Source organism: Podarcis erhardii (genome assembly GCF_964252035.2).
Source record: "Podarcis erhardii genome assembly, chromosome: 4".
NCBI classification, from domain to species: domain Eukaryota; kingdom Metazoa; phylum Chordata; class Lepidosauria; order Squamata; family Lacertidae; genus Podarcis; species Podarcis erhardii.
The window spans coordinates 3,787,364-3,809,676 of NC_138508.1; the positions used below are offsets into that span (position 1 = coordinate 3,787,364).

The following is a 22,313-nucleotide window of genomic DNA, read 5'->3' on the forward strand; positions in this document are numbered from 1 at the left end:
TCCAGAGGTCTTTATACCTGAGCAGATCACAGCAAATCATAGATCGTGAGACAACCATGAGGGATTCACGATATTGTCAGCGAAAATTAGCCAATTAGCAAGCTTCTTGCCATGCTACCAACTCCTGGTCAAGCACAGAGTTCTAGTTCTGCTTTCCGATGCTTGCAGTGATGCTCTGTTTCACCTCTCCCCTAGTTATGACAGGACAGGGAGTTTGGAGATTTTGCGGTCGGTTTTGCTCTTCCTGTTCTGTGGATTAATTTAGCCTGTATCTGAGGGGATTTTGTACCAGTATCTCTGATTCACGTCTTCCCCCTTGTCCAGGGTACACGGATGTTTGTAGGGGAAAGGTCGGCTCTTAACTTTGCTGTTTCAAGCAGTTTGCAGTTTAGCTAAGGCACGGCTTCCCTTTGATTCAAAATGGATTATAAAATACTGTAAGCCTTGATTATGTGTGAGCATATATGAATATATTGATTTCTGATAACTGATTATATGGATAGCATAGGGGTAGCCCTTCTTCCTTGCCTCACTGGGGTGCCCTGCTCTGGGTGCGAGGGGATTGCTGCCGTGGCCTCCGTGGGGGGCTGCCCTGGGAGACACTGGGAAACTGGTCCCCAATGCAGCAGCCAGACTCTGGGCTGGGATCCCTCTCTTTATTCCTGGCCTTTCTCTCCCACCTTTTTTTTTGGGGGGGGGGGCTAGTCCACCTCCTCGTCCAGCTTTGGAAAACCATTTGCAGATGTTACCTCTGTTGTGCAATGAGGCTGAGCGATGTCACACAGAGTCAAAGTCCCAGGGACTCCTTTGTTTGAAGATGGGAGATTTCGGGGGAGTCATTGTTTTTCTGAAAGGGGGGGGCGGAGGGCCAAATGAGTTTGGGATCCTCTGATCTGCAGGAAGGAGAGCATGGCAGCCCTGGCCCCTCCCTGGCAGGACCCTCTCCTCCTCCCTGACTTGGGGTCCCCCCCCTTGCAGGAGCAGATCAGGCCCCCCAGGCCCCCTCCCCTGCTGCAGCCCTGGGACCCCCACCAGATCCCAGAGAGAGAGAGAGGAGACTCACCAGATCCCAGGAGGGGAGAGCGAGGCAGCCCTTGCAGGAGAGACACCCAAGCAGGGAAGGACTGGGGAGGGGGGGGGCTGGGCTCTGGAGGACCTGCCCCCCCTTGCTTCCTGGCCTCTCTAGGAAGGCAGCTCGGTTCCCCTTAACCCTTGCAGTGCCGAGTTCCACCCAGCTCAGCCTCTCTCGCTTGGCAGAACCTCAGATTATTATTATTATTTATGGATTTAGGGGGGGATCTGCCCCCCCTGGCTACTCCAATGCCCAGATATCCTTTTGGGGGTGAGGCTCCTGGTTGGACTCTGAGCATCTCCCTCCCTTGGCCTGAAAGCGGAGGAGCAGCTTGCAGAGAAAAGGACCAATTCTGCAGCTCCAGCTCCAGAGGCCAGGTGGTACCTGGTTTCACACACACCCCACACACACATACAGAATTTTTTCCATTGTTACAGGAAAAATCCGAGGGCTCCCTTGGACAAAACAAAGACACCAACCAGGATAACTTGGAGCAAAACAGCAGCCTGTAGGCTTGGTCTTTATTGAACTGTTGCAACAGGGTATTCCCCTCACGTGCAGGAGAGAGGAAAGACCCAGAAGAATAGTGTGCAAGGTCTTATAAAAACTTTTGAAATTCCCCTCCTCTAGATCAAGCCCACCCCCAGAAACATCATGCATACATTACAGAAAGGAGGGGTTGAGGGAGGAGTTGCAGTGGTAGCCTGAGTGTCCTGTCACCTGGCTGGTTCCCTTCTCTCCCCCTCCCCATGAGTCACTTCCAGGAGACAAAGGGGAGTTGGCAGTTTCCTGCCCCCAGAGGGAAGATCTGATCATTGTCCTTTGTTCCAGTCCATGCTGAATCCACTCCCATATGCAAGTTCTTTGTGATCTTGATTGTCTTCTGTCTGGGATCATCAGGGTTGGCATGGGCAGGGCTCCTGTGTTATGTGCTGAGACAGTGAAGGGATTATGGCTGACCAGGACTAAGCCACCCCCCTTTGTTAGTTCTTGTCATATGGAGTAAAAATAAAAATGGAACAGTGCAAATCCAATGTATGGTTGATTTTCTATGAATTTATAACAGAAATGTGGCGTATGTAGTGTGTGAGTGTGAAGTTTATACAAACAGAATGATTGGCGTGGGGGGGTTCCTGCTACACCATCAGTAAAAGAAGTTACATACAGCTATTTAAAATATTTAGAAATAATTACAAATGAACCGTTTGCTGAGAATCAGATTAAAATACATGTCCACATTTTAAATATCTGGATGGGCTTGCCTAAACAAACATGTATTTATTTTTGCAGGCACCAAAAAAAAAGAGGGATAAAAAAGAAGTGCAGGCAGGGAGTTCCAAAGTCTACCTGTGTCGCCACACTAAAACTTTGCTTTCTCCCAAGTACAGGTGTTCTACGTGGAACCAGTAACTGTGCCAGTTTTCTCAAAGCAGCTGAGTTGGGGATACATGGGGGAAGGCAATCTGATCAGAAGCTGTTAAGAGCTTTGTAGTCCACCATAGGATGAGTGGGACCGGGACAATGGCCCGCCTAGCCCTAGAAACGTGGCTTTAGGGAATTTTTTGTAAACCCAACTTTTTTTGTTAAGTACCTTTCATCATCCTCAAGCACCAGCACCAACCAATAGCAGTGTTGTGGTGCAGAGACAGACAGACAAGTCTTTGGGAGCAGCCAGATTTTTATGCGTCAAACAAAAGCACCATGCATTGCCCTAAAAGTGATCCATCTCCAGGCTTGACTACTGTAATTCGCTCTATGCGGAGCTGCCCTTGAAGCTGTCCCAGAAACTCCAGCGGGTGCAGAATGCCGCAGCGAGGCTCCTCACAGGGTTTCTGCCATGGGAGCATATTTGCCCAGTGCTTTTCCAGCTGCACTGGCTCCCGGTGGAGTACAGGGTCAGATTTAAGGTGCTGGTTTTGACCTTTAAAGCCCTTCACGGCCTAGGACCCTCGTACCTACGGGACCACCTCTCCCGGTATGCCCCACGGAGGACCTCAAGGTCCATAAATAACAACACCCTAGTGGTCCTGGGCCCTAAGGAAGTTAGATTGGCTTCAACCAGAGCCAGGGCCTTTTCAACTCTGGCCCCACCTAGTGGAACGCTCTGCCTCATGAGACCAGGGCCCTGCAGGATCTGATTTCTTTCCGCAGGGCCTATAAGACAGAGTTGTTCCGCCTGGCCTTTGGCTTGGAGCCAATTTGATTCCCTCCCTCTCTTTCTTTTTTCCTTTTCTTCTCCTCCTGCAATGAGGCTACTTTTTAATATTTTAATGTTTCAATATTTCCATGTTGTATTTTAATTTTGTTTTTAAGTTGTAATCATTCATCTTGTTTTTATTATTGCTTGTAAGCCGCTCTGAGCCCGGCCTTGGCTGTGGAGGGCGGGGTATAAATAATGAAATTATTATTATTTATTATTATTAAAAGTCCAGGGAACATTAGATGCTTCTAATTTTTCCGATGAAGTGTTTTATTCAGTCTCACCTGCAATCATGTGTGCTGAACACACAGAAACACATACAGATAATGAAATTACTGGGAGTTACAGTCTCCAAATAAAACTCAACACATGCAAGCAAATTGATGGAATAGTACACATGATTTCCCCATCTCCTTTTTAAAAAACATTATTTTTCTTTATCTTCATGGTACAGAAGATAAATATTCAGAAAGCAATAGTTACAACAGTAAACAAAAAGTAACTTGTCCTGATGGAATTTCAGACTTTCAGCATGTCATTTGTTAAAGTTTCATTTCATTATTCTAAAACAGGCATCCCCAAACTCGGCCCTCCAGATGCTTTGGGACCACAATTCCCAGCATCCCAGACCACGGGTCCCGTTAGCTAGGGATGATGGGAGCTGTAGTCCCAAAACATCTGGAGCGCAGAGTTTGGGGATTCCTGTTCTAAAAGACCACAATACATTTTCCCGTGAGTGTTGGGTGGATTCCTGCAACAGTCTTAACAATTTATATATTTAATAAACATTTGCCACGTGTTATAAAAGGAAGATGGATTGTGTTCCCCCACCTTCTTGATTTCCCCGGGCAAACAAAATTTAAGATACTTAAATTGTAGTGCCCAGAATTGAACACAGTATTCTAGGTGGGGCCTGACCAAGGCAGAATAAATTGGTACTATTCCTGCCCTTGAACTGATTCTGCCTTCTGCCACACTGCAAATGTGATAAGCATCTCCTCAGTTCCTTCATCCAAGTCATTTATAAAGACGTTGAACAACAATGAGCCCAGGACTGAACCCTGCAGCACCCCTCTTGTCACTTTTCCCCAGGATGAGGAGGAACCATGAAGGAGTCCTCTTTGGGTTTGGTCAGTCAAATCCACCTAACAGTTACCTCATTCAGCCAACATTTTACCAGCTTCCTCACATAAATATCACGGGCGACTATTTCCACAGCAGTCCGCTGATCAACAAACTTTCTAACTCCATCCAAAAAGAAAAAAGAAAAAGAGAGATTTCTCTGGCTTGACGAGTTTTTGAGAAAGCCATGTTTTCAACTTGTGTATGTTTATGTTCTGAAACACCGAGAAATCAGATAAAGGGCACATAATTTTTTAAAATGATGATAATAATAAGGATATTGACAAGCCGAAACATATGCAAATGAAGGCGATCAAGATGGCCTTGCTTCATTTATGCATTTATTTAATTTCTATAGCGCCCTATACCTGGGCTGCCAACTTGAATAAAATATAGAAGGGGTTTAGTAAGCCCCTCCTCGCATAATCAATACATGATGTGGGGCATGCATGCCATTTGAATGGCAATGCCTATCAACTGGGGGGGTGCCCCCCTCAAATATTTTATGAAGGGGCAAAGACCCATCATCCTCTAAAAGTTGGCTCCTGTTCCCTGCTGTTGCATTCTGAAGGCAAAGGACAGACTGGACCCTGATTAATACAATAGACACGAGGCTTGACCAGCAAGACCCTGGGAGAAAGTGTGCCTTCCACTTCCTGGCCCAGGTCGTTTTTATTAAAAAAAGAACTTTAACACAGCGTTTGTAAGAACCAATCAGATTTCCTCTGAGCATTTCAAAAAATCCTCACGTGGGGACAAAGTCAGATCAGAGGAAGCCTCTTAACTACAAAGAACTATTTGCTATTTGAGCATGCATACAGGCTAAATAAACAGGAACCAAGGAGAAATTAACAAACCCCGGTGGTTATAAACCCAGCAGTAAAAGGAAAGACAGGCATTTTACCACATCCATGGGGCAGAGATGCAGAGGCTTGTGGGATCGATCAGAAATCAAGTCAATGACCCAAACCCAGTCAAAGTGATGCCTTCACCATTGACACAGTAGCTTGCTTCATTTTTCATAATTCCTCCTAGCAATCCCACATGACCAGACACCTACACCCACAGTTCTCAGGATGGTTTCAACATAAAATCACAATATGAAAACACAAAACCTGTAACCCCCACCGCCCCTGGCAAACAAAAGTTGAGATTCTTAAATTGTGGTACCCAGAATTGAACACAGTATTCTATGTGGGGCCAGACCAAGGCAGAAGAAAGTGGTACTATTCCTGCCCTTGATCTGATTCTGCCTTCTGCCACATTGGCCTCCGCTCCCTGTTTGGTGTCATCTGCAAATGGGATGAGCATCCCCTCAGTTCCTTCATCCAAGACATTTATAAAGACGTTGAACAACAATGGGCCCAGGACAGAACCCTGCAGCACCCCTCTTGTCACTTTGCCCCAGGATGATGAGGAACCATGGAGGAGTCCTCTTTGGGTTTGGTCAGTCAAATCCACCTAACAGTTACCTCATTCAGCCCACATTTTACCAGCTTCCTCACATAAATGTCGCAGGGGACTTTGTCAAAAGCCTTACTGAAATTGAGATGCAGTATTTTCACAGCAGTCCCCTGATCAACAAAGTTTGTAACTGCACCCAAAAAAAAGAAATGAAAAAGAGAGATTTATCGGGCTTAACTTGTTTTTGAGAAAGCCCTGCTTTCAACCTGTCTGTTTATGTTGTGAAGCACCATGAAATCCTCAGATGATAGGCATATAATTTTTTTTAAATGATGATAATAAGAAGGATATTGTCAAGCTGGAACATGTGCAGATGAAGGCGATCAAGATGGTGTTATTATATTTATTTCATTTCTATAGCGCCCTATAGCAGGGGTGCCAACTTGAATAAAATATAGGAGGGGTTTAGTAAGCACCGCCTCAGTTAAACAGTCAGAGGATGTGGTGCAAGCATGCCATTTGAATGGCTGTTCCTATGAACTGGGGGGGGTGGCCCCCTCAAATATCTTTTTGGGGGGCAAAGACCCCTCAGACTCTAAGAGCTGGCTCCCATTCCCTACACTCACAGGTCACAGGACGGTTAAAACATAAAATCACACAATGAAAACACAAAACACACAGCCCAAAACCTGTAACCCCCACCTCCCCACCACATTTAAATAGGGCATTAGATGTCAATCAGCCAAAGGACTGGTTAAAGAGATGAGTTTTTCCCTGGCGCTGAAAGCTGTATAATGACGGGTTTTGGGAACTTTGTATGAATTCTTTGATGGGAAGTGAGAGAGGAGCTCTTCATGAAGCTCTTTCCACATTCCACACACTGATAGGGTTTCTCCCCTGTATGAATTCTCTGATGGTAAGTGAGAGAGGAGCTCTGATTGAAGCTCTTTCCACATTCCACACACTGATAGGGTTTCTCCCCTGTATGAATTCTCTGATGGGAAGTGAGAGTGGAGCTCCGACTGAAGCTCTTTCCACATTCCACACACTGATAGGGTTTCTCCCCTGTATGAATTCTCTGATGGGAAGTGAGATCGGAGCTCTGACTAAAGCTCTTTCCACATTCCACACACTGATAGGGTTTCTCCCCTGTATGAATTCTTTGATGGAAAGTGAGACTGACGCTCTGACTGAAGGTCTTTTCACATTCCACGCACTGATAGGGTTTCTCCCCAGTATGAATTCTCTGATGGCGAGTGAGACTGCTGCTGTGACTGAAGCTCTTTCCACAATCCACACAATGATAGGGTTTCTCCCCTGTATGAATTATTTGATGGAAACTGAGAGAGGAGCTCCTACTGAAGCTCTTTCCACATTCCACACACTTATAGGGTTTCTCCCCTGTATGAATTCTCTGATGGTAAGTGAGAGTGGAGCTATCAGTGAAGCTCTTTCCGCATTCCACACACTGATAGGGTTTCTCCCCTGTATGAATTCTGTGATGGGAAGTGAGATGGGCACTCTTCCTGAAGCTCTTTCCACATTCCACACACTGATAGGGTTTCTCCCCTGTATGAATTCTTTGATGGGAAGTGAGAGAGGAGTTTTCAGTGAAGCTCTTTCCACATTCCACGCACTGATAGGGTTTCTCCCCTGTATGAATTCTTTGATGGGAAGTGAGAGAGGAGTTTTCAGTGAAGCTCTTTCCACATTCCACGCACTGATAGGGTTTCTCCCCTGTATGAATTCTTTGATGGGAAGTGAGATTGTGGCTGTGAGTGAAGCTCTTTCCACATTCCCCACACTGAAAGGGCTTCTCCCCTGTATGAATTCTTTGATGGGAAGTGAGTTTTGAGCTATTCCTGAAGCTCTTTCCACATTCCACGCACTGATAGGGTTTCTCCCCTGTATGAATTCTTTGATGGGAAGTGAGATTGTCGCTGTGAGTGAAGCTCTTTCCACATTCCACACACTGATAGGGTTTCCCCCCTGTATGAATTCTTTGATGGGAAGTGAGATTGACCTTTTGACTGAATCTCTTTCCACATTCCATGCACTGATAGGGTTTCTTCCCAATGGGATTTCTTTGATGGGAAGTGGAAAAGGAACTTTCCCCACATTCAAGATATTTATTCAGCTTCTCCATTGTGGGGATTTTGTCGTGGTCACCCATGTTGTTAATTTCCAGTCCATCTCTATCTACAATGAAGAGAAATGCATAAGCACCTCAGGGAGAAATTAAGGAAGAATACTTGTTAACTCTGGTAATAGAGGAATAACACAAGTGGGTTAGATGGATGGTTTTCTGAAGGGTTGGGTGCATTAATTAACGGGGATCAACCAACATCCATAGGGGAACCTGTGATTCGATAAGCCTGGCTCTTCTCTTGAATCGATTTTGTTTGGCTCCATCATGGCATCCCTCCGTTTCCAAAGTCAGTCTTCTCTTTGGACAACCAAAGACTGACGGGAGGAAAAACAAAAACTGAAAACCTGACAGAAGCTACTTCAACTTCCCTAACAACTCTGAAGTTTACAGTTAAAAGGGCCTGGGGAGTTCAGACCAGGCTGCTGCTTGTTTAATAAGCTGCAACGGAAGAACATTCACAGAAAAAACAGTAATTTACTATTCAAGGGGTTTTTTTGGGGGTGGGGCGAATACTGTAATATCCAGTGTTGTAGGGGGCGCTGCTGAGGTCTGTGAAAATATATGAGGTTCGTCACATATGGAGTTTTGAATTTAAAAACTGATATTATGATTCCACTAGGAGCCTTACCAAGAGAGGCCATGATCCCAGAATTCTCCTCCATGACGTCCTTATGCAGAGCTCTCTGGTCAGGATCCAGCAACGCCCACTCCACATCCGTGAAAAAAACAGCAACATCTTCAAAGCACACTGGACCCTAAAATAAGAAGGGAAATGTCCTACTCCGAGACAACACTGTTGTTCACCACTCCTTGAGCTAGGACATTGTTCCACCCCTTGGCCTCTGTCCCCACAATGCAGCTTCCCCTGACCTGATCTGGTTCCACAGCCACTGCTTCCATTCTGTCCCCATTCAGAGATGGTTGAAGAGGTCTAGCCAGTATCACTGTGTCACCTGCAAGAGAAAAAAGGTAAGGGGGAGGCCCAGAGTGCCTTCTTGTCTCGCAGGTAAATCAGTGCATCTCAAACTACACAGGGGCCTTTGAGAAAGTCTCGCCTGCTGAGTGCATTTGGATATTTGGGTGCATTAGAGATGTTATGTGTGAAAAAATATATCTTCCCTCCTCTGATGAGTTGGAAAACCAACAGAATGAGACCAAACAGAGAAACACCACCTTCCTCCTTACCCAGTGGCCTCTCTCTGGTGTTCAGCGGAGGCCTCTCTGCCTCAGAAGAAATCTGGTCCAATTCTGCAAAGAGATCCTTTCCCTGAAAAAGAAACAAGGATTCAAAAGAGAGAATGGGGAGAACGATTTAAAAATGAATAAAAACAAAAAAATTCCTTCCAGTAGCACCTTAAAGACCAACTAAGTCAGTTCTTGGTATGAGCTTTCGTGTGCATGCACACTTCTTCAGATACACTGAAACAGAAGTTTCCAGACCCTTCTATATAGTGAGAAGGTGGGGAGGGGTATTACTCAGAAGGGTGGTGGGAATGGGTGATTGGCAGATAGCTGTGATGAGCCTGTTGACGACTCTTAACGACTGCAATAGGTCTTACAGGAAAAAGCAAGGGGTGAAAAGGTGAAAAATGGCTTTGTCATGTATAATGAGATAAGAATCCAAGGTCTTTGTTCAGACCAGGTCTCTCCATGGTTTTAAGTTTGGTGATAAGTTGCAATTCAGCAGCTTCTCTTTCCAGTCTATTTCTGAAATTCCTTTGTAGTAAAACAGCTACTTTGAGATCTTGTATAGAATGTCCTGGGAGATTGAAGTGTTCTCCTACTGGTTTCTCTGTCTTGTGATTCCTGATGTCCGATTTATGTCCGTTTATTCTTTGGCGTAAGGTCTGGAATCAAAATATCAATTGGAAGTACTGAATAATGACGTAATTTTTTGTCTAAAATGTATAAATTATTATTGGAATGGTATACAAATGACGAGGAGGTTAAATCGGTTATGATCCATTGGGCCAAAGATTTTGGATATAATATACAATTTAAAGACTGGGTTAAATTGTGGAATGAAGGACTGAAATTTACTGCGTGTACTATAATAAAGGAAAATGTGATGTGTCCATATCCTTCTGCGGCCCGTGTGTATAAAGTTGTCTGAAATATCTCTGGAAGCAGTTCCTAATCTCAATTGGATTATAAATATTCTTTCCATCCACTTCTAGGTTTGTAACCGTATTCAATTTTTGTCTCTTTTTTATTTGCCAAGCCAACAATTTACCACATTTATCTGCAGATTCAAAAGTCTTTTGTCTCATTTGCTTAATTTTCCATTCTATTTCTTGATTAATCAACTCCATATATTGTGTTTGATATAACTTAATTTCTCTCAGAATCTCCTGCGATTTTGGTTTTGATCTTAATTTCCTTTCCCCATCTTTTAACTTCTCCAAAATTTTTCCTTTCTTTTCATTTTACTTTTCTTCTTTATTGCATTTTGTTGTATCAAGAGTCCTCTCATAACGGCTTTACTTGCGTCCCAGATTATTCTTTTTTCTACATTAGTCTTCATATTAATTTCAAAATAGTCTTTCGAAGTTTTCTGGGCCTTTTTGCAAACTTCCTCGTCTCCAAATAAGGTGTCATTCATCCTCCATCTGAAGGTGCCAGTTGTTGTTTGCTTCATCACCATCTTTACCGCGTTGTGGTCGGAGCAAGTTTTTGAGCAGATTTCAACTTTTTTTATCTTTGGTGCCATTCCTCTAGTAACCCAAATTTGATTAATTCTAGTCCATGTCATTTTGGCTTCAGAAAAGAAGGTTCCCTCTCTTTCAAGAGGGTATTTTATTCTCCAAATGTCAACCAAGTCCATATTGTCAGTCATTTCAAAAAAAGGTTTTGGTAGTCTTCCATCTTTTGTGACTACCTGTCTTTGAGCTTTATCCATATTTGTCAATACCACTCCATTCATGTCCCCCATCAAAATTAGATTATAGTCCATATAGTCCATCAGTATCTCATGCAACTTCTTAAAAAACTCAGCTTTCCCTTCGTTTGGTGCATAAATTCCCACAATCAAAAATTTCTCTCCTTGAACTTGGATTTCAATTGCCAAATATCTTCCTTGATCATCTTTGAAAATTAATTTCGGTTGCAATCTTTCCTTTGCATATATCACCACTCCTCTTTTTTTTACTCTGTCAGAGGATATAAATTCTTGTCCCAATCTTTTATTGATAAGTAATTTCCTGTGTGACCTCGTCACATGTGTCTCTTGTAAACAAATCAAGTCCAATTGCTCTTTTTTTAATATGTGAAAGACACTTTTTCTCTTCCGGGGAATGTTAAGACCATTGCAATTCCAACTTAGAAGTTGCAGAGCCATGATGGGGCTATTTGTTCTTCCCTCCTACTGCTCCAAGTTGTTGTTCTTCTGTCGGTTGTTTCAATCCATATGGTAAGTTTGCTATGTCCAGAATTCCTTTTCCTGAAGAAAGTGGTTCTTGTCCCGAATCCACCTCCTTCTGGAGATCCTCTTCGTGTTCTCCTAAGAACTTGTCTTTATCGCCCACTGTCTTTATTCTTCTTTTCCTTCCCTTGTACTTAAAAGATAGGCCTTGAGGAAATTCCCACCTAAATGGTATGCTGTTTCTTTTCAGTAATACCACCAGATCCTTGTACTGACCTCTTGCATCCAGGATATATTTTGGAATATCTTTAAAAATTTCCACGAAAGAATCTTCAATTTGCAGAGTTCTTTGATAGTGCAGGTTCAAAATTTTGTCCCTCTCATCCTTTGATCTTAAAGTTATCAAACAGTCTCTTGCCTTGTTCCTTCTTTGTCTTGTACCCAGTCTGAATGCACTCTCTATCTTAAATTCTTCCTTCTCCAAATCCTGTTGCCAAAAATCCAAAAACTCTTTTGTTAAGTAGTCCACCAGGTTGTCCCCTTCACTTTCAGGTACTGATCTGATCCTTAAATTCCTCTCTTTCCTTTGCATCTCAATCATAGACAATGTCAGATCATGATCCTCCAATTTCCTGAATACCGGTGGGAACCTTTCGTCAGCAGCAGCTGCAATTTCTTTGGCCTCCTCGGCTATCTTTCGAGTGGTGGATGATTCCTCAAGCAATTTTCCAATTGACTCTGTGTTAGAATTCACCTTATTTCCAAGTTCAATTATACTTTTAGTGTTTAAATCAATTTTTCCTGAGATCTCAGCTACTTTCTTATTGATTTCGGCAACTTGTTTACTGGTCTCTGCGCCTTGCTTTGTTAGCTGTTCCAAAGAGTCATTAATTTTCCCAAGTGCTTTCGCAAGCGCATCTTCAGAAGACATAGCTCTTGCTTTTATCTGTGGGACAGCAGCTGTTCCAGTGGCTCCGGATGTAGAATCCCTTCTTTGTTTCAAAATATCAGTCTTATATTGTCTGCCGGATCTCAGGATTTTTTCCTGTAATTCTCCTTTCTCTTTGTCATCTGCCATAACACTATCTTACAGTCAAGGTCATTCCCACACTCATAAACTTGTTTCACAGTAACTCAGCAGGCTATAATCCAATTGTTGCTGAAACCATCCAAATCTCCTCTAGAGGGCGAAATATCTAAATTCTCTTTGCAATTTTTAGCATAAAGACATTCTGACATAGAAAGCAGTCCCCAAGTCTCTTAAAAGTTTCTTAAGGAGCCACAATGTTAATATCCTTCAAAAACCTTCTGACTGGAACAAAGTCAAAATATTTTCCAGGGACAATGTATCCTTCCAGGCTCAGAGTTAATTTTCCAGATACTTTTTTACCTTAACGTATTGACAGTCTGCAGCCGGCTTCTCTTCTCCGGCAGTCCGTTCCCAGAGTTGAAATACAGCGGTATAAACTTTAATTTCTTTCTGTAAATGCAGGCATTTAATGTACACTTTCTTCCCCCCCACTCCTGCCTGTGGAGGAGAGGTCCTGATCTCTTTAACGGTGGATTGCTTATCCAACAACAAAGTCTTCAAAAGTTACATCTTAACAGTCCTTTGCTTTGATCTTACTGCAGAGCGGAAAGGCAGACTTCCTTTTTAATCCTTTTCCATCTCGGTGCCAAGATTCTTTAAATTTAACTTCCAATTAATCTTTAAGCCTTTATCCTACTCACGAATAGTAGTTTCTTTTAGCTCCAATTCTCAGGAAGAAATCAGCACTCTCCGCTAATGGCGACGCGGCTTCACTCCGCAGGCTGGGTAAAACGACTCTCAGCACTGCGCCACTCACCTGCTGCTGTTCCGTAGCCTTTAAAAAGGCTCCTTCACAGTTTTGGGGGGGCGCAAAGGTGCCCACCGAGTCTCCGGTTCACAGGCTTCGCGCCTGTGATTTTTTAGGGTCCCCGCTTCGCCGTGGCTGCAGGACCCGAACCCGCGGAGCAGATCTCCCTCGGGAGCTCTGAGGGAAATCCGCCATTAAGCGATGGCGCTAACCGGAAGTCCAGCAATGGATTGAAAAAGATATCACAGGAAAGCAAAAGAGTCTTAAACCAGGAAATAACAGAACAAGAAATAGAAGGTGCCATTCAAAACATGGCATTGGGCAAATCTCCAGGACCGGATGGACTGACTTCCAGATACTAAAAGGTTTTGAAGGATTGGTTATTACAACCTTTGAAGGAAGTTTGTAATGAAATTTTGGAGGGGAAAAGGGCACCAGATACGTGGAAAGAGGCTTATATTACACTCATACCAAAGACAGAGACTGAGAAGACTCAACTTAAAAACTACCGCCCCATTTCGCTTTTAAATGTGGATTACAAAATTTTTGCTGACATTTTAGCAAAGAGATTGAAAATAGTATTGATGGAGGAGATTCATAGAGATCAAGCGGGCTTTCTCCCGAGAAGACATTTGTCAGACAATGTAAGGAACATAATTGATATTTTGGAAAAGTTGGAAGTGAATATAAATACTAAAGAAGTTCTGATATTTGTGGTTGCTGAGAAAGCCTTTGACAATATTTCTTGGAGTTTCATGATGAAGAACCTCCGGGGGATGGGGGTAGGCCAAGGGTTTGAAAATGGTATAGGTGCAATATACTCTGAACAAAAAGCAAAGTTGATTGTAAATAATGTGGTTACGGAAGAATTTAAGATAGAAAAAGGGACACGTCAGGGATGCCCAATCTCTCCATTACTTTTTATATCAGTCCTGGAGGTTTTGCAGAACATGATCAGAAGGGACCAGTTGGTTAAAGGAGTGCAGGTTGGAGCCAAACAGTACAAATTGAGAGCATTTGCAGATGACTTGGTACTTACACTACAAGAGCCTGAATCTAGTACGAAGAGGGTTTTAGAATTAATTCAAGAGTTTGGTCAAGTGGCAGGATTTAAATTAAATAAATTAAAGACTAAGGTATTGGAGAAAAACTTAACATCCTTTGAAAAAGAGAGGTTTCAGAATGTGACAGGATTAACTGTGGTTAAGAAAGTGAAGTATTTGGGGATAAATATGACAGCAAAAATGTGAACTTATTTAAAGACAATTATGAGAAATCTTGGACAGAAGTGAAAAAAGACTTAGAAATTTGGTCAAATCTGAAGCTTTCCCTGTTTGGTAGAAAAGCGGTTATAAAGATGAATGTATTGCCTAGAATGTTGTTTCTGTTTCAAACATTGCAAATAGTGGACAAGATGGACTGTTTCAAGAAGTGGCAGAAAGACATTTCGAAATTTGTCTGGCAGGGCAGGAAACCCAGAATTAAATTTAAGATTTTAACTGATGCAAAGGAAAGGGGGGGATTTGCCCTGCCAGACTTTAAACTGTATTATGAATCAGCAGCTTTCTGCTGGTTGAAGGACTGGCTACTTCTTGAGAACACAGACATTTTGGATTTAGAAGGTTTTAACAACACTTTTGGGTGGCATGCATATTTGTAGTATGACAAGGTTAAAGCTCATAAAGGCTTTAAAAATCATATTGTCAGAAAAGCATTATATAATGTCTGGACTAGATACAAAGATTTGTTGGCAAATAAAACTCCAAGGTGGTTGTCGCCAATGGAGGCAAAAGCTGTTAAAAAGCTTAATATGGAGCCTAAATGGCCGAGATATTGGGAAATTTTGGAACAAGAAGGGGACAGATTGAAATTGCAGAGTTTTGAGAAACTAAAAGGAAAAGTGAGAGATTGGCTTCATTACTATCAAATAATGGAGGTTTTTAAGATGGACAGGAAAATTGGCTTCCAGGTGGAAAAATCAAAATTGGAGACTGAATTGTTAGAATCCAGTACTAAAAATCTGTCAAAAATGTATAATTTGCTGTTGAAATGGAATACACAAGATGAAACGGTTAAATCAGCAATGATTAAGTGGGCACAGGATATTGGTCATAACATTATGTTTGCTGACTGGGAAAAGTTGTGGACCACCGGGATGAAATTTACGGCATGTAATGGCCTAAGAGAAAATATTATGAAAATGATTTATAGGTGGTACATGACTCCAGTCTAGCTTGCAAAAAATTATAACCTGCCTGATAATAAATGTTGGAAATGTAAAGAAAATGAAGGTACATTCTTTCACCTCTGGTGGACGTGCCCAAAGATTAAGGCATTCTGGGAAATAATTTATAATGAATTGAAAAAGGTATTTAAATATACCTTCCTGAAGAAGCCAGAGGCCTTTCTTTTGGGTATTGTCGGCGAAGTGGTGCCAAAGAAGGATAGAACATTCTTTATGTATGCTACAACAGCAGCAAGAATACTCATCACAAAGTAGTGGAAGACACAAGACCTACCCACCTTGGAAGAATGGCAGATGAAGGTGATGGACTACATGGGATTGGCAGAGATGACGAGCAGAATCCGAAACCAGGGAAGAGAAACAGCGGAAGAAGATTGTAAAAAATTTAAGGACTATTTAAAGAAATACTGCAAAATTAATGAATGTTAGAATGACGCTGGATTAGAAAATATGTGGTTATAAGCGGTAATGGATAAGTTAAAAAGAAAAAGAAAGGTTAAAATTAAGTGAAAAATAAGGGAAGGATTTGCTGAAGAGTAATTTAGAAATTGGAATACAGAAAGGGGAGGTAAGAGGAAGTCGGGGAAGTAAGTTATAAGAAAATAAGGGTTGAAATTATAGTTGTTTTTTATACTTTTTGTTTGTCATTTTTATTGTATTGTTCTGTTTTGTCTTTGTTGTTATAAAAAACTTTTGAAACTTTAATAAAAAAAATTATTAAAAAAAGGAAAATGTGATGAAAATGATATATAGATGGTATGTAACACCAGTAAAATCAGCAAAAAATTATAAAGTAAGTAATAAATGTTGGAAGTGTAAAGAAAAAGAAGGAACATTTTACCATATGTGGTGGGAGTGTAAAAAAGTGAAATGCTTTTGGGAAAGGATATATAATGAGTTACCAAAGATGTTGAAATATACATTTGTTAAGAAACCAGAAGCATTTCTATTAGGAATAATAGGAAATGAAATTAATAAGAAAGAATGGAAGTTATTTTTATCCGCAGTAACGGCAGCAAGAATACTAATGGCCCAAAAATGGAAACAAGAAGAATTACCTATGATTGAAAAATGGAGAATGAAATTAATGGAATACGCAGAACTTGATAAATTAACAGGAAGGATCCGGAACCGACGAGACCAGAGATTCACTGAAGACTGGATTAAATTTACAGATTATATGAAAACTATATGTGATGGCCAGATCACATTTGTAACCTTTCAGGAAGCTCTGTGAGAATGTATGGTAGAAATATTGTTTAAAAAATAAGGTAAATTAAGATATTATTGTAGTGCAATATTAAATTAAGAAATGTGCAAGAAGTGATCAAGACGGAGAATTATCAGACATGTTGATGGAAGTTAAAAAAAAAAGGCGAAAGATTTATACGATCTGAGGTGAAACTTTTGGAACAAGAAGGAGACAAATTGAAACTGCAGAGTTTTGAAAAATTAAAAAACGAAGTGAGAGATTGGCTTCATTACTATCAGATAATGGAGGCATATAATTTGGATAAGAAAATTGGCTTCCAGGTGGAAAAGTCAAAATTAGAAACAGAACTGTTAGAACCCAAAACTAAGAATTTGTCAAAAATGTATAACTTGCTGTTGAAATGGAATACTCAGGATGAAACGGTGAAATCAGTTATGATTAAATGGGCACAGGATGTTGGACATAACATTATGTTTGCTGACTGGGAACAGTTGTGGACCACAGGTATGAAATTTACGGCATGTAATGCCTTAAGAGAGAATATTATGAAAATGATATACAGGTGATACATAACACCAGTCAAGCTTGCAAAAATCTACCATTTGCCCGATAATAAATGTTGGAAATGTAAAGAAACTGAGGGTACATTCTTTCACCTTTGGTGGACGTGCCCTAGGATTAAGGCTTTCTGGGAAATGATATATAACGAATTGAAAAAGGTATTTAAATATACCTTTCTGAAGAAACCAGAGGCCTTTCTCCTGGGCATAGTCGGCCAATTGGTGCCAAAGAAAGATAGAACTTTTTTATGTACGCTACAACAGCAGCAAGAATACTCATTGCAAAATATTGGAAGACACAAGATTTATCCACGCTGGAAGAATGGCAGACAAAGGTGATTGACTACATGGAATTGGCGGAAATGACTGGCCGAATTCAAGACTAGGGAGAAGAGTCGGTGAAAGGAGACTGGAAGAAATTTAAAGACTATCTACAGAAATATTGTAAAATTAATGAATGTTAGAAGGATGTTGGATAGAAAATAAGTGGTTTCCTGCTGTAATGCTTTAAGAGATATGAAAATAATAAGGTTTCACAAATGGGTAAAGGTTTAATGGATTTGCTGAACTAACAAATTGAACTGGAATACACAAAAGGGAGGTATGAGGAGGTCTGGGGAAATAAGCGTATGGAAGATATGTTATGAAAATAAATGTGTTTTTAACTGTTTTTATTTTGTATGTTTCTTTTTATTTTTCACTTTTCCTGTTATATTTTGAAAAACTTTAATAAAATATCTTTTTAAAAAAAGATGTTGGTGATAAATTGGATGTTTTGTTTTGTATAGTTTTATATTGGAAAACTAATAAAAAAATATATATATAAAATAAAGAATAAAAAATGAATGTCAGGGCCAAGAGCTTTAAGGATGTCAGAACTCATTCCATGGATGCCTTCCCAGAAAAAAAAATGAGCCATCAGTAGAGCATGATGGGATGTTTTCTGTCCTGTTTGGAGCCCCTTGGGAGTATCCAGAGGAAAGTCTCTCTCACCTGCTTTCTCTCCTCTGCCTGACTCAGGAGGAAACCTTCGGCCAGGGCCACCGCCTGGGAACTGGTCTCCGCTCCACAGTCCCTCACCCAGCTCTCCATCTCCGGGGGAAGGACAGCCAGGAACTGCTCCAAGATCACCAGGTCCAGCATCTCAGCCTTCGTGTGCCTTTCTGGCTTCAGCCACTGGTGGCAAAGGTGGTAGAGTCGGCTGCAAACCTCTCGAGGTCCTTTGGCCTCCTGGCAGCAGAACTGCCTCAACTGCTGGCTCTGCACCTCTGAGCGGAGGGTGTCCACCTCACCATGGATCTTCTGCACAGAGTTTTCCCAGAATCCCCCACTGCTCCCAGTTTGGATGGCATGGCCTCTTCCTGCTCCAGGGCCAGCTGAATCTCGATGATCCATCTGTGCTCTCAGGAAGTCTCTGAGAGATCGGAAGGAACCCTTTGGTCTTCTGCCAAGTTCTGTCTTTCTTAAGGAGAGGCGTTAGAAATCCTACAAAGCAAATACATTCTTCAGTTACGAAAGCTGTCTAATATCAGGAGAAGAAAAAGGATCCCTGAGCAAGCATGGATGAATCTTGGAGGGAACCAGGGCTGGACTGCACCACAGCCCAAACCATGAGCTATTTTATTTATTTAAATTTCTATAACACTTTATATTTTAAAGAGAAATCTCAAAGCGGTTTACAGCATATTAGATCTGTGGGGATAATTGGGGAGTTAGAAGAAGATATATTATTGAATGATATGCTTCCTAACATGCACTAGCAAGTTCCATATTCTAGCAGAGTTCCATACTGTTACCATAAAGCAGCAATGCTGCAGCAAGCAAAGGCTCTAGCAGCTCAGTCAGCTGCTTGTGGCTGCAAAGCCAAACAGGATGTTTGTGACTGCTGCCATGGAAACAAAGGGGCAGTCCATTCTCCTTATTGAGCACAGGATGTGAGCTCAGTGTGTGTCATATGACCTGTACAGGATGTACATGGGTGGAGTTTGGAGTTTCTCTCTGTTGGTTGAAGAGAGCAGACATCTTTCACTGTATGACTGCTAAAGACAGGAATAAAAGAATGTAGATACATTTCTGTCTGTGTCTGATTCCCCTCCCTGGGGATATGCAGGGAGGAGGAGAAGGAGGAGAAGCAGTTGGTGTGTGTTTCTCACAGCCTGAGGAAAATCGCCGGAACGGACCTCGTGTGTTTTTCCTGCCGGGAGTCGCCGGAGGGAGGTCAAAGGAATTCAGCTGGTGCCTAGACAGATAGGCACACACCTCTGACCGAGGCAGAATTCCAACACATACATCCCCCTTTTTTAGATTAAGCAGCAATCAGCTTGTTGCTGACTCATCTGAGTCTTACTATTAAAAATTCCTTCCTGGTAAAATCCCTTCCAAACCCTCTTAAATTAATAAGCACAATAATCTGATTCACATTAATATAAAAGTAGTTTACTCACAGATTCATTCACCTTCACAGACATATCCCTGAAGGTTTCATAACAACTAGAACTATTCCATAAAGAAGTTAGTCCCAAATGACTGCGACTAAGGAGTCACTTCTCCAAACACATAGCAACATACAAAATGGAGAAGACACACTGATCAGAATATGGAGGCCGTGTGCTCCTCCATGCTAGTACAACAGACTGCACCCTCTTCAAGTCACATGGAGTGGAAGTCTGTCCCAGCTCAGGAGGAAACAGGAAGTCTTCTCCTGAGTGGTAGAAAACTTCCGCTAATGTGTCCACTGCAGGAATGTTGTACTTGACTGCAGATTCACATCCCACAAAATCAATAGAATAGAAATAAAACCATTGGAAGAAACTCAATTATATAGTCCATAGTCAAAGCAACATAGCAGAAAACAAATATTCTCTTAAAGATATCAAAATAAAACCTTACAAAGGAGGTCAACTACAGAATACATATTTAACACAGTAGGGCAGGGTGAGTCTGGGCCTCACCCCCTAGGTCAGGGGGAAAGGGCCTTTTTAAAAAGGAGAAGAACGAGGAGGAGGAGGAGGAGGAGGAGGAGGAGGAGGAAGAAGCAGCCTCTAGCTCTCCTAGAAGGAAGATTGCAATGCAAAATGTGGAGGGAAGTGAAGGGATTTCTGGGAGATGAATCAGCCTGGTTGCTCCTGCCTTCCAGTCAATGCATGAAGTCAGAACTGACTGACAAGGGAGTCATTTGTATTTTCTGAAAAATGGATGCTTGGCTCTAGTGGGGGTCCTCACCCGGGGGTCCTCAGGAGTTGCTCTCCCCCCACCCCCACTCCCCTGCTTCTGTCTCCTTTTCTTGCACTTGGACTCTCTGCCACTCTCAAGGCAGACTCCTGGGTGGGGTCCCTTTTTCTTCGCTCTCAGGGCCAGGTATGTTTCTGGCCAACCCCCTGAGGGCCAAGTGGGCGGGGCCAAAGACATCTCCCTTGAAATTTAGGAGTGTAATTTAGTATTATTATTCAGTTAGATAGCTTAACACACACAAAGCCATTGATGCCAAGGTCCCTGGAGGCTCAGTGAGTAGCAGCGCCCATTTCTGGCTCGGCTGGTTTTCCAGCAACAATCCCTTTGGGAGAGAGAGGATGTGGTCCTGGGATGCCCTGCTCTGGGTGCGAGGGGATTGCTGCAGGGGCCTCCGTGGGGGGCTGCCCTAGGAGATGACTTGGAAACTGGTCCCCAATGCAGCAGCCAGACTATGGGCTGGGATCCCTCTCTTTATTTATTCCTGGCCTTCCTCTCCCACCTTTTTTTTTGAGGGGGGGGGCTAGTCCACCTCCTCGTCCAGCTTTGGAAAACCATTTGCAGATGTTTCCTCTGTTGTGCAATGAGGCTGAGCGATGTCACACAGAGTTAAGGGATTCCTTTGTGTAAAGAAGGGAGATTTTGTTCTGAAGGGGGGGGGAGGAGGGCCAAATGAGTTTGGGATCCTCTGATCTGCAGGAAGGAGAGCGTGGCAGCCCTGGCCCCTCCCTGGCAGGACCCTCTCCTCCTCCCTGACTTGGGGTCCCCCCCCCTGCAGGAGCAGATCTGGCCCCCCAGGCCCCCTCCCCTGCTGCAGCCCTGGGACCCCCCCCCCGTCTCCCCACTGCACCCTCTGGGGGGAGAGAGAGGAGACTCACCAGATCCCAGGAGGGGGCTGCGATTCGGCCCTTGCAGCAGAGACACAAAGTAACACCCCCCCCCTTCCTTGCAGGAATGGACTGGGAGGGAGGGGCCTTGGCTCTGGAGGACCTGCCCCCCCTTGCTTCCTGGCCTCTCTAGGAAGGCAGCTCTGTTCCCTTTAACCCTTGCCAAGCCGAGTCCCTCCAGCTCAGCCCTCTCTCGCTTGGCAGAACCTCATGTTCTTATTATTTGTTATTCATTCAGGGGGCCAGTTGCCCCCCCCCGGCTCCGCCCATGCCCAGATATCCTTTTGGGGGTGAGGCTCTTGGCTGGACTCTGAGCATCTCCCTCCCTTGGCCAGAAACCAGAGGAAGAGCCTGCAGGGAAAAGGGCTTTGCAGGAGGCAAGGAAGCTCCTCCTGGAATTCCGGAGTGGAGAGAGAGGAGGGGATCCCAGGGTCATCTAGTCCAACCCCCAGCAATGCAGGAATCTCAGCTCCAGCATCCAGGGCAGATGGCCCTCCGATCTCTGCTGAGAAACCTCCCAGGAAGGAGAGTCCCCCACCTCCCCAGGGAGACCTTTCCCCTGCCCAGCTGCTCTTAGGTGTCCCTCAAGGCAGCGGGTCCTGAGTTCGAGCCCTGCTGAAATAATGGCGCTGGCTGCCAAGGAGGAACCAAGCAAAGTTCAAAATAAATAAATCCCATTCTCAGCTTAAATGAGTAATACTTTCCTATGCATGCTTTTTCTGTCTAATAATTCTTATGCATGCTTGTTATGCTAATATACAAAAGTGTATCATTTCCCTTTCCAGAAATGCTGAATTGCTAATTCAAGGGACACTGAATTCCTTGCAGAGATGACAAGAGAGCTTTCCAGATTAGTTAGCTGGGAGTGAGACAGTTGGCAGAGAGGCACTGGGCTCGCTAAGATGCCAGCTACTAGAGGAATTGCTTTCTTGAGCCTTTTTAGTGATACGGAAGGGGGGGGGCATGTCTTCTTTACCTTCTTCTTCGCTACAATATATCCATTCATTCCCAATCGTCAATGTCAAAAGGGACTA

The 22,313-nt window shown here is 43.1% G+C and overlaps 3 protein-coding genes across 4 annotated transcripts in view; all 3 read right to left on the reverse strand.

Annotated features, from left to right (window-relative positions):
- LOC309341064 (uncharacterized protein) overlaps positions 1–8,789 on the reverse strand; it is a 74,853-nt gene extending 66,064 nt beyond the window's left edge. Inside the window, exons 1-2 of one of the 2 annotated variants that reach the window (XM_081860510.1) lie at positions 8,576–8,759; positions 6,339–7,997 (exon numbers count right to left, since the gene is read on the reverse strand). In XM_081860510.1, the coding sequence (XP_081716636.1) occupies positions 6,553–7,997; positions 8,576–8,609 (1,479 nt within the window). In that variant the 5' untranslated portion in view covers positions 8,610–8,759 and the 3' untranslated portion in view covers positions 6,339–6,552. Of the gene's footprint in view, positions 1–6,338; positions 7,998–8,575 lie in introns of those variants that run through there. The other variant, XM_081860511.1, reaches the window with a different exon arrangement.
- The window catches only part of LOC309340985 (uncharacterized protein), a 129,957-nt gene extending 111,326 nt beyond the window's left edge, over positions 1–18,631 (reverse strand). The window contains exons 1-3 of the mRNA XM_081860347.1: positions 18,158–18,631; positions 9,133–9,214; positions 8,818–8,900 (exon numbers count right to left, since the gene is read on the reverse strand). Of these exons, the coding sequence (XP_081716473.1) occupies positions 8,818–8,900; positions 9,133–9,214; positions 18,158–18,559 (567 nt within the window). The 5' untranslated portion in view covers positions 18,560–18,631. The remainder of the gene's footprint in view (positions 1–8,817; positions 8,901–9,132; positions 9,215–18,157) is intronic.
- Positions 1–21,327, reverse strand: part of LOC309340606 (zinc finger and SCAN domain-containing protein 12-like) — a gene marked incomplete at its 3' end in the record, with an annotated part of 85,473 nt that extends 64,146 nt beyond the window's left edge. Inside the window, exon 1 of the mRNA XM_081859491.1 lies at positions 21,271–21,327. The remainder of the gene's footprint in view (positions 1–21,270) is intronic.
- Between the last annotated feature and the right edge of the window lie 986 nt (positions 21,328–22,313).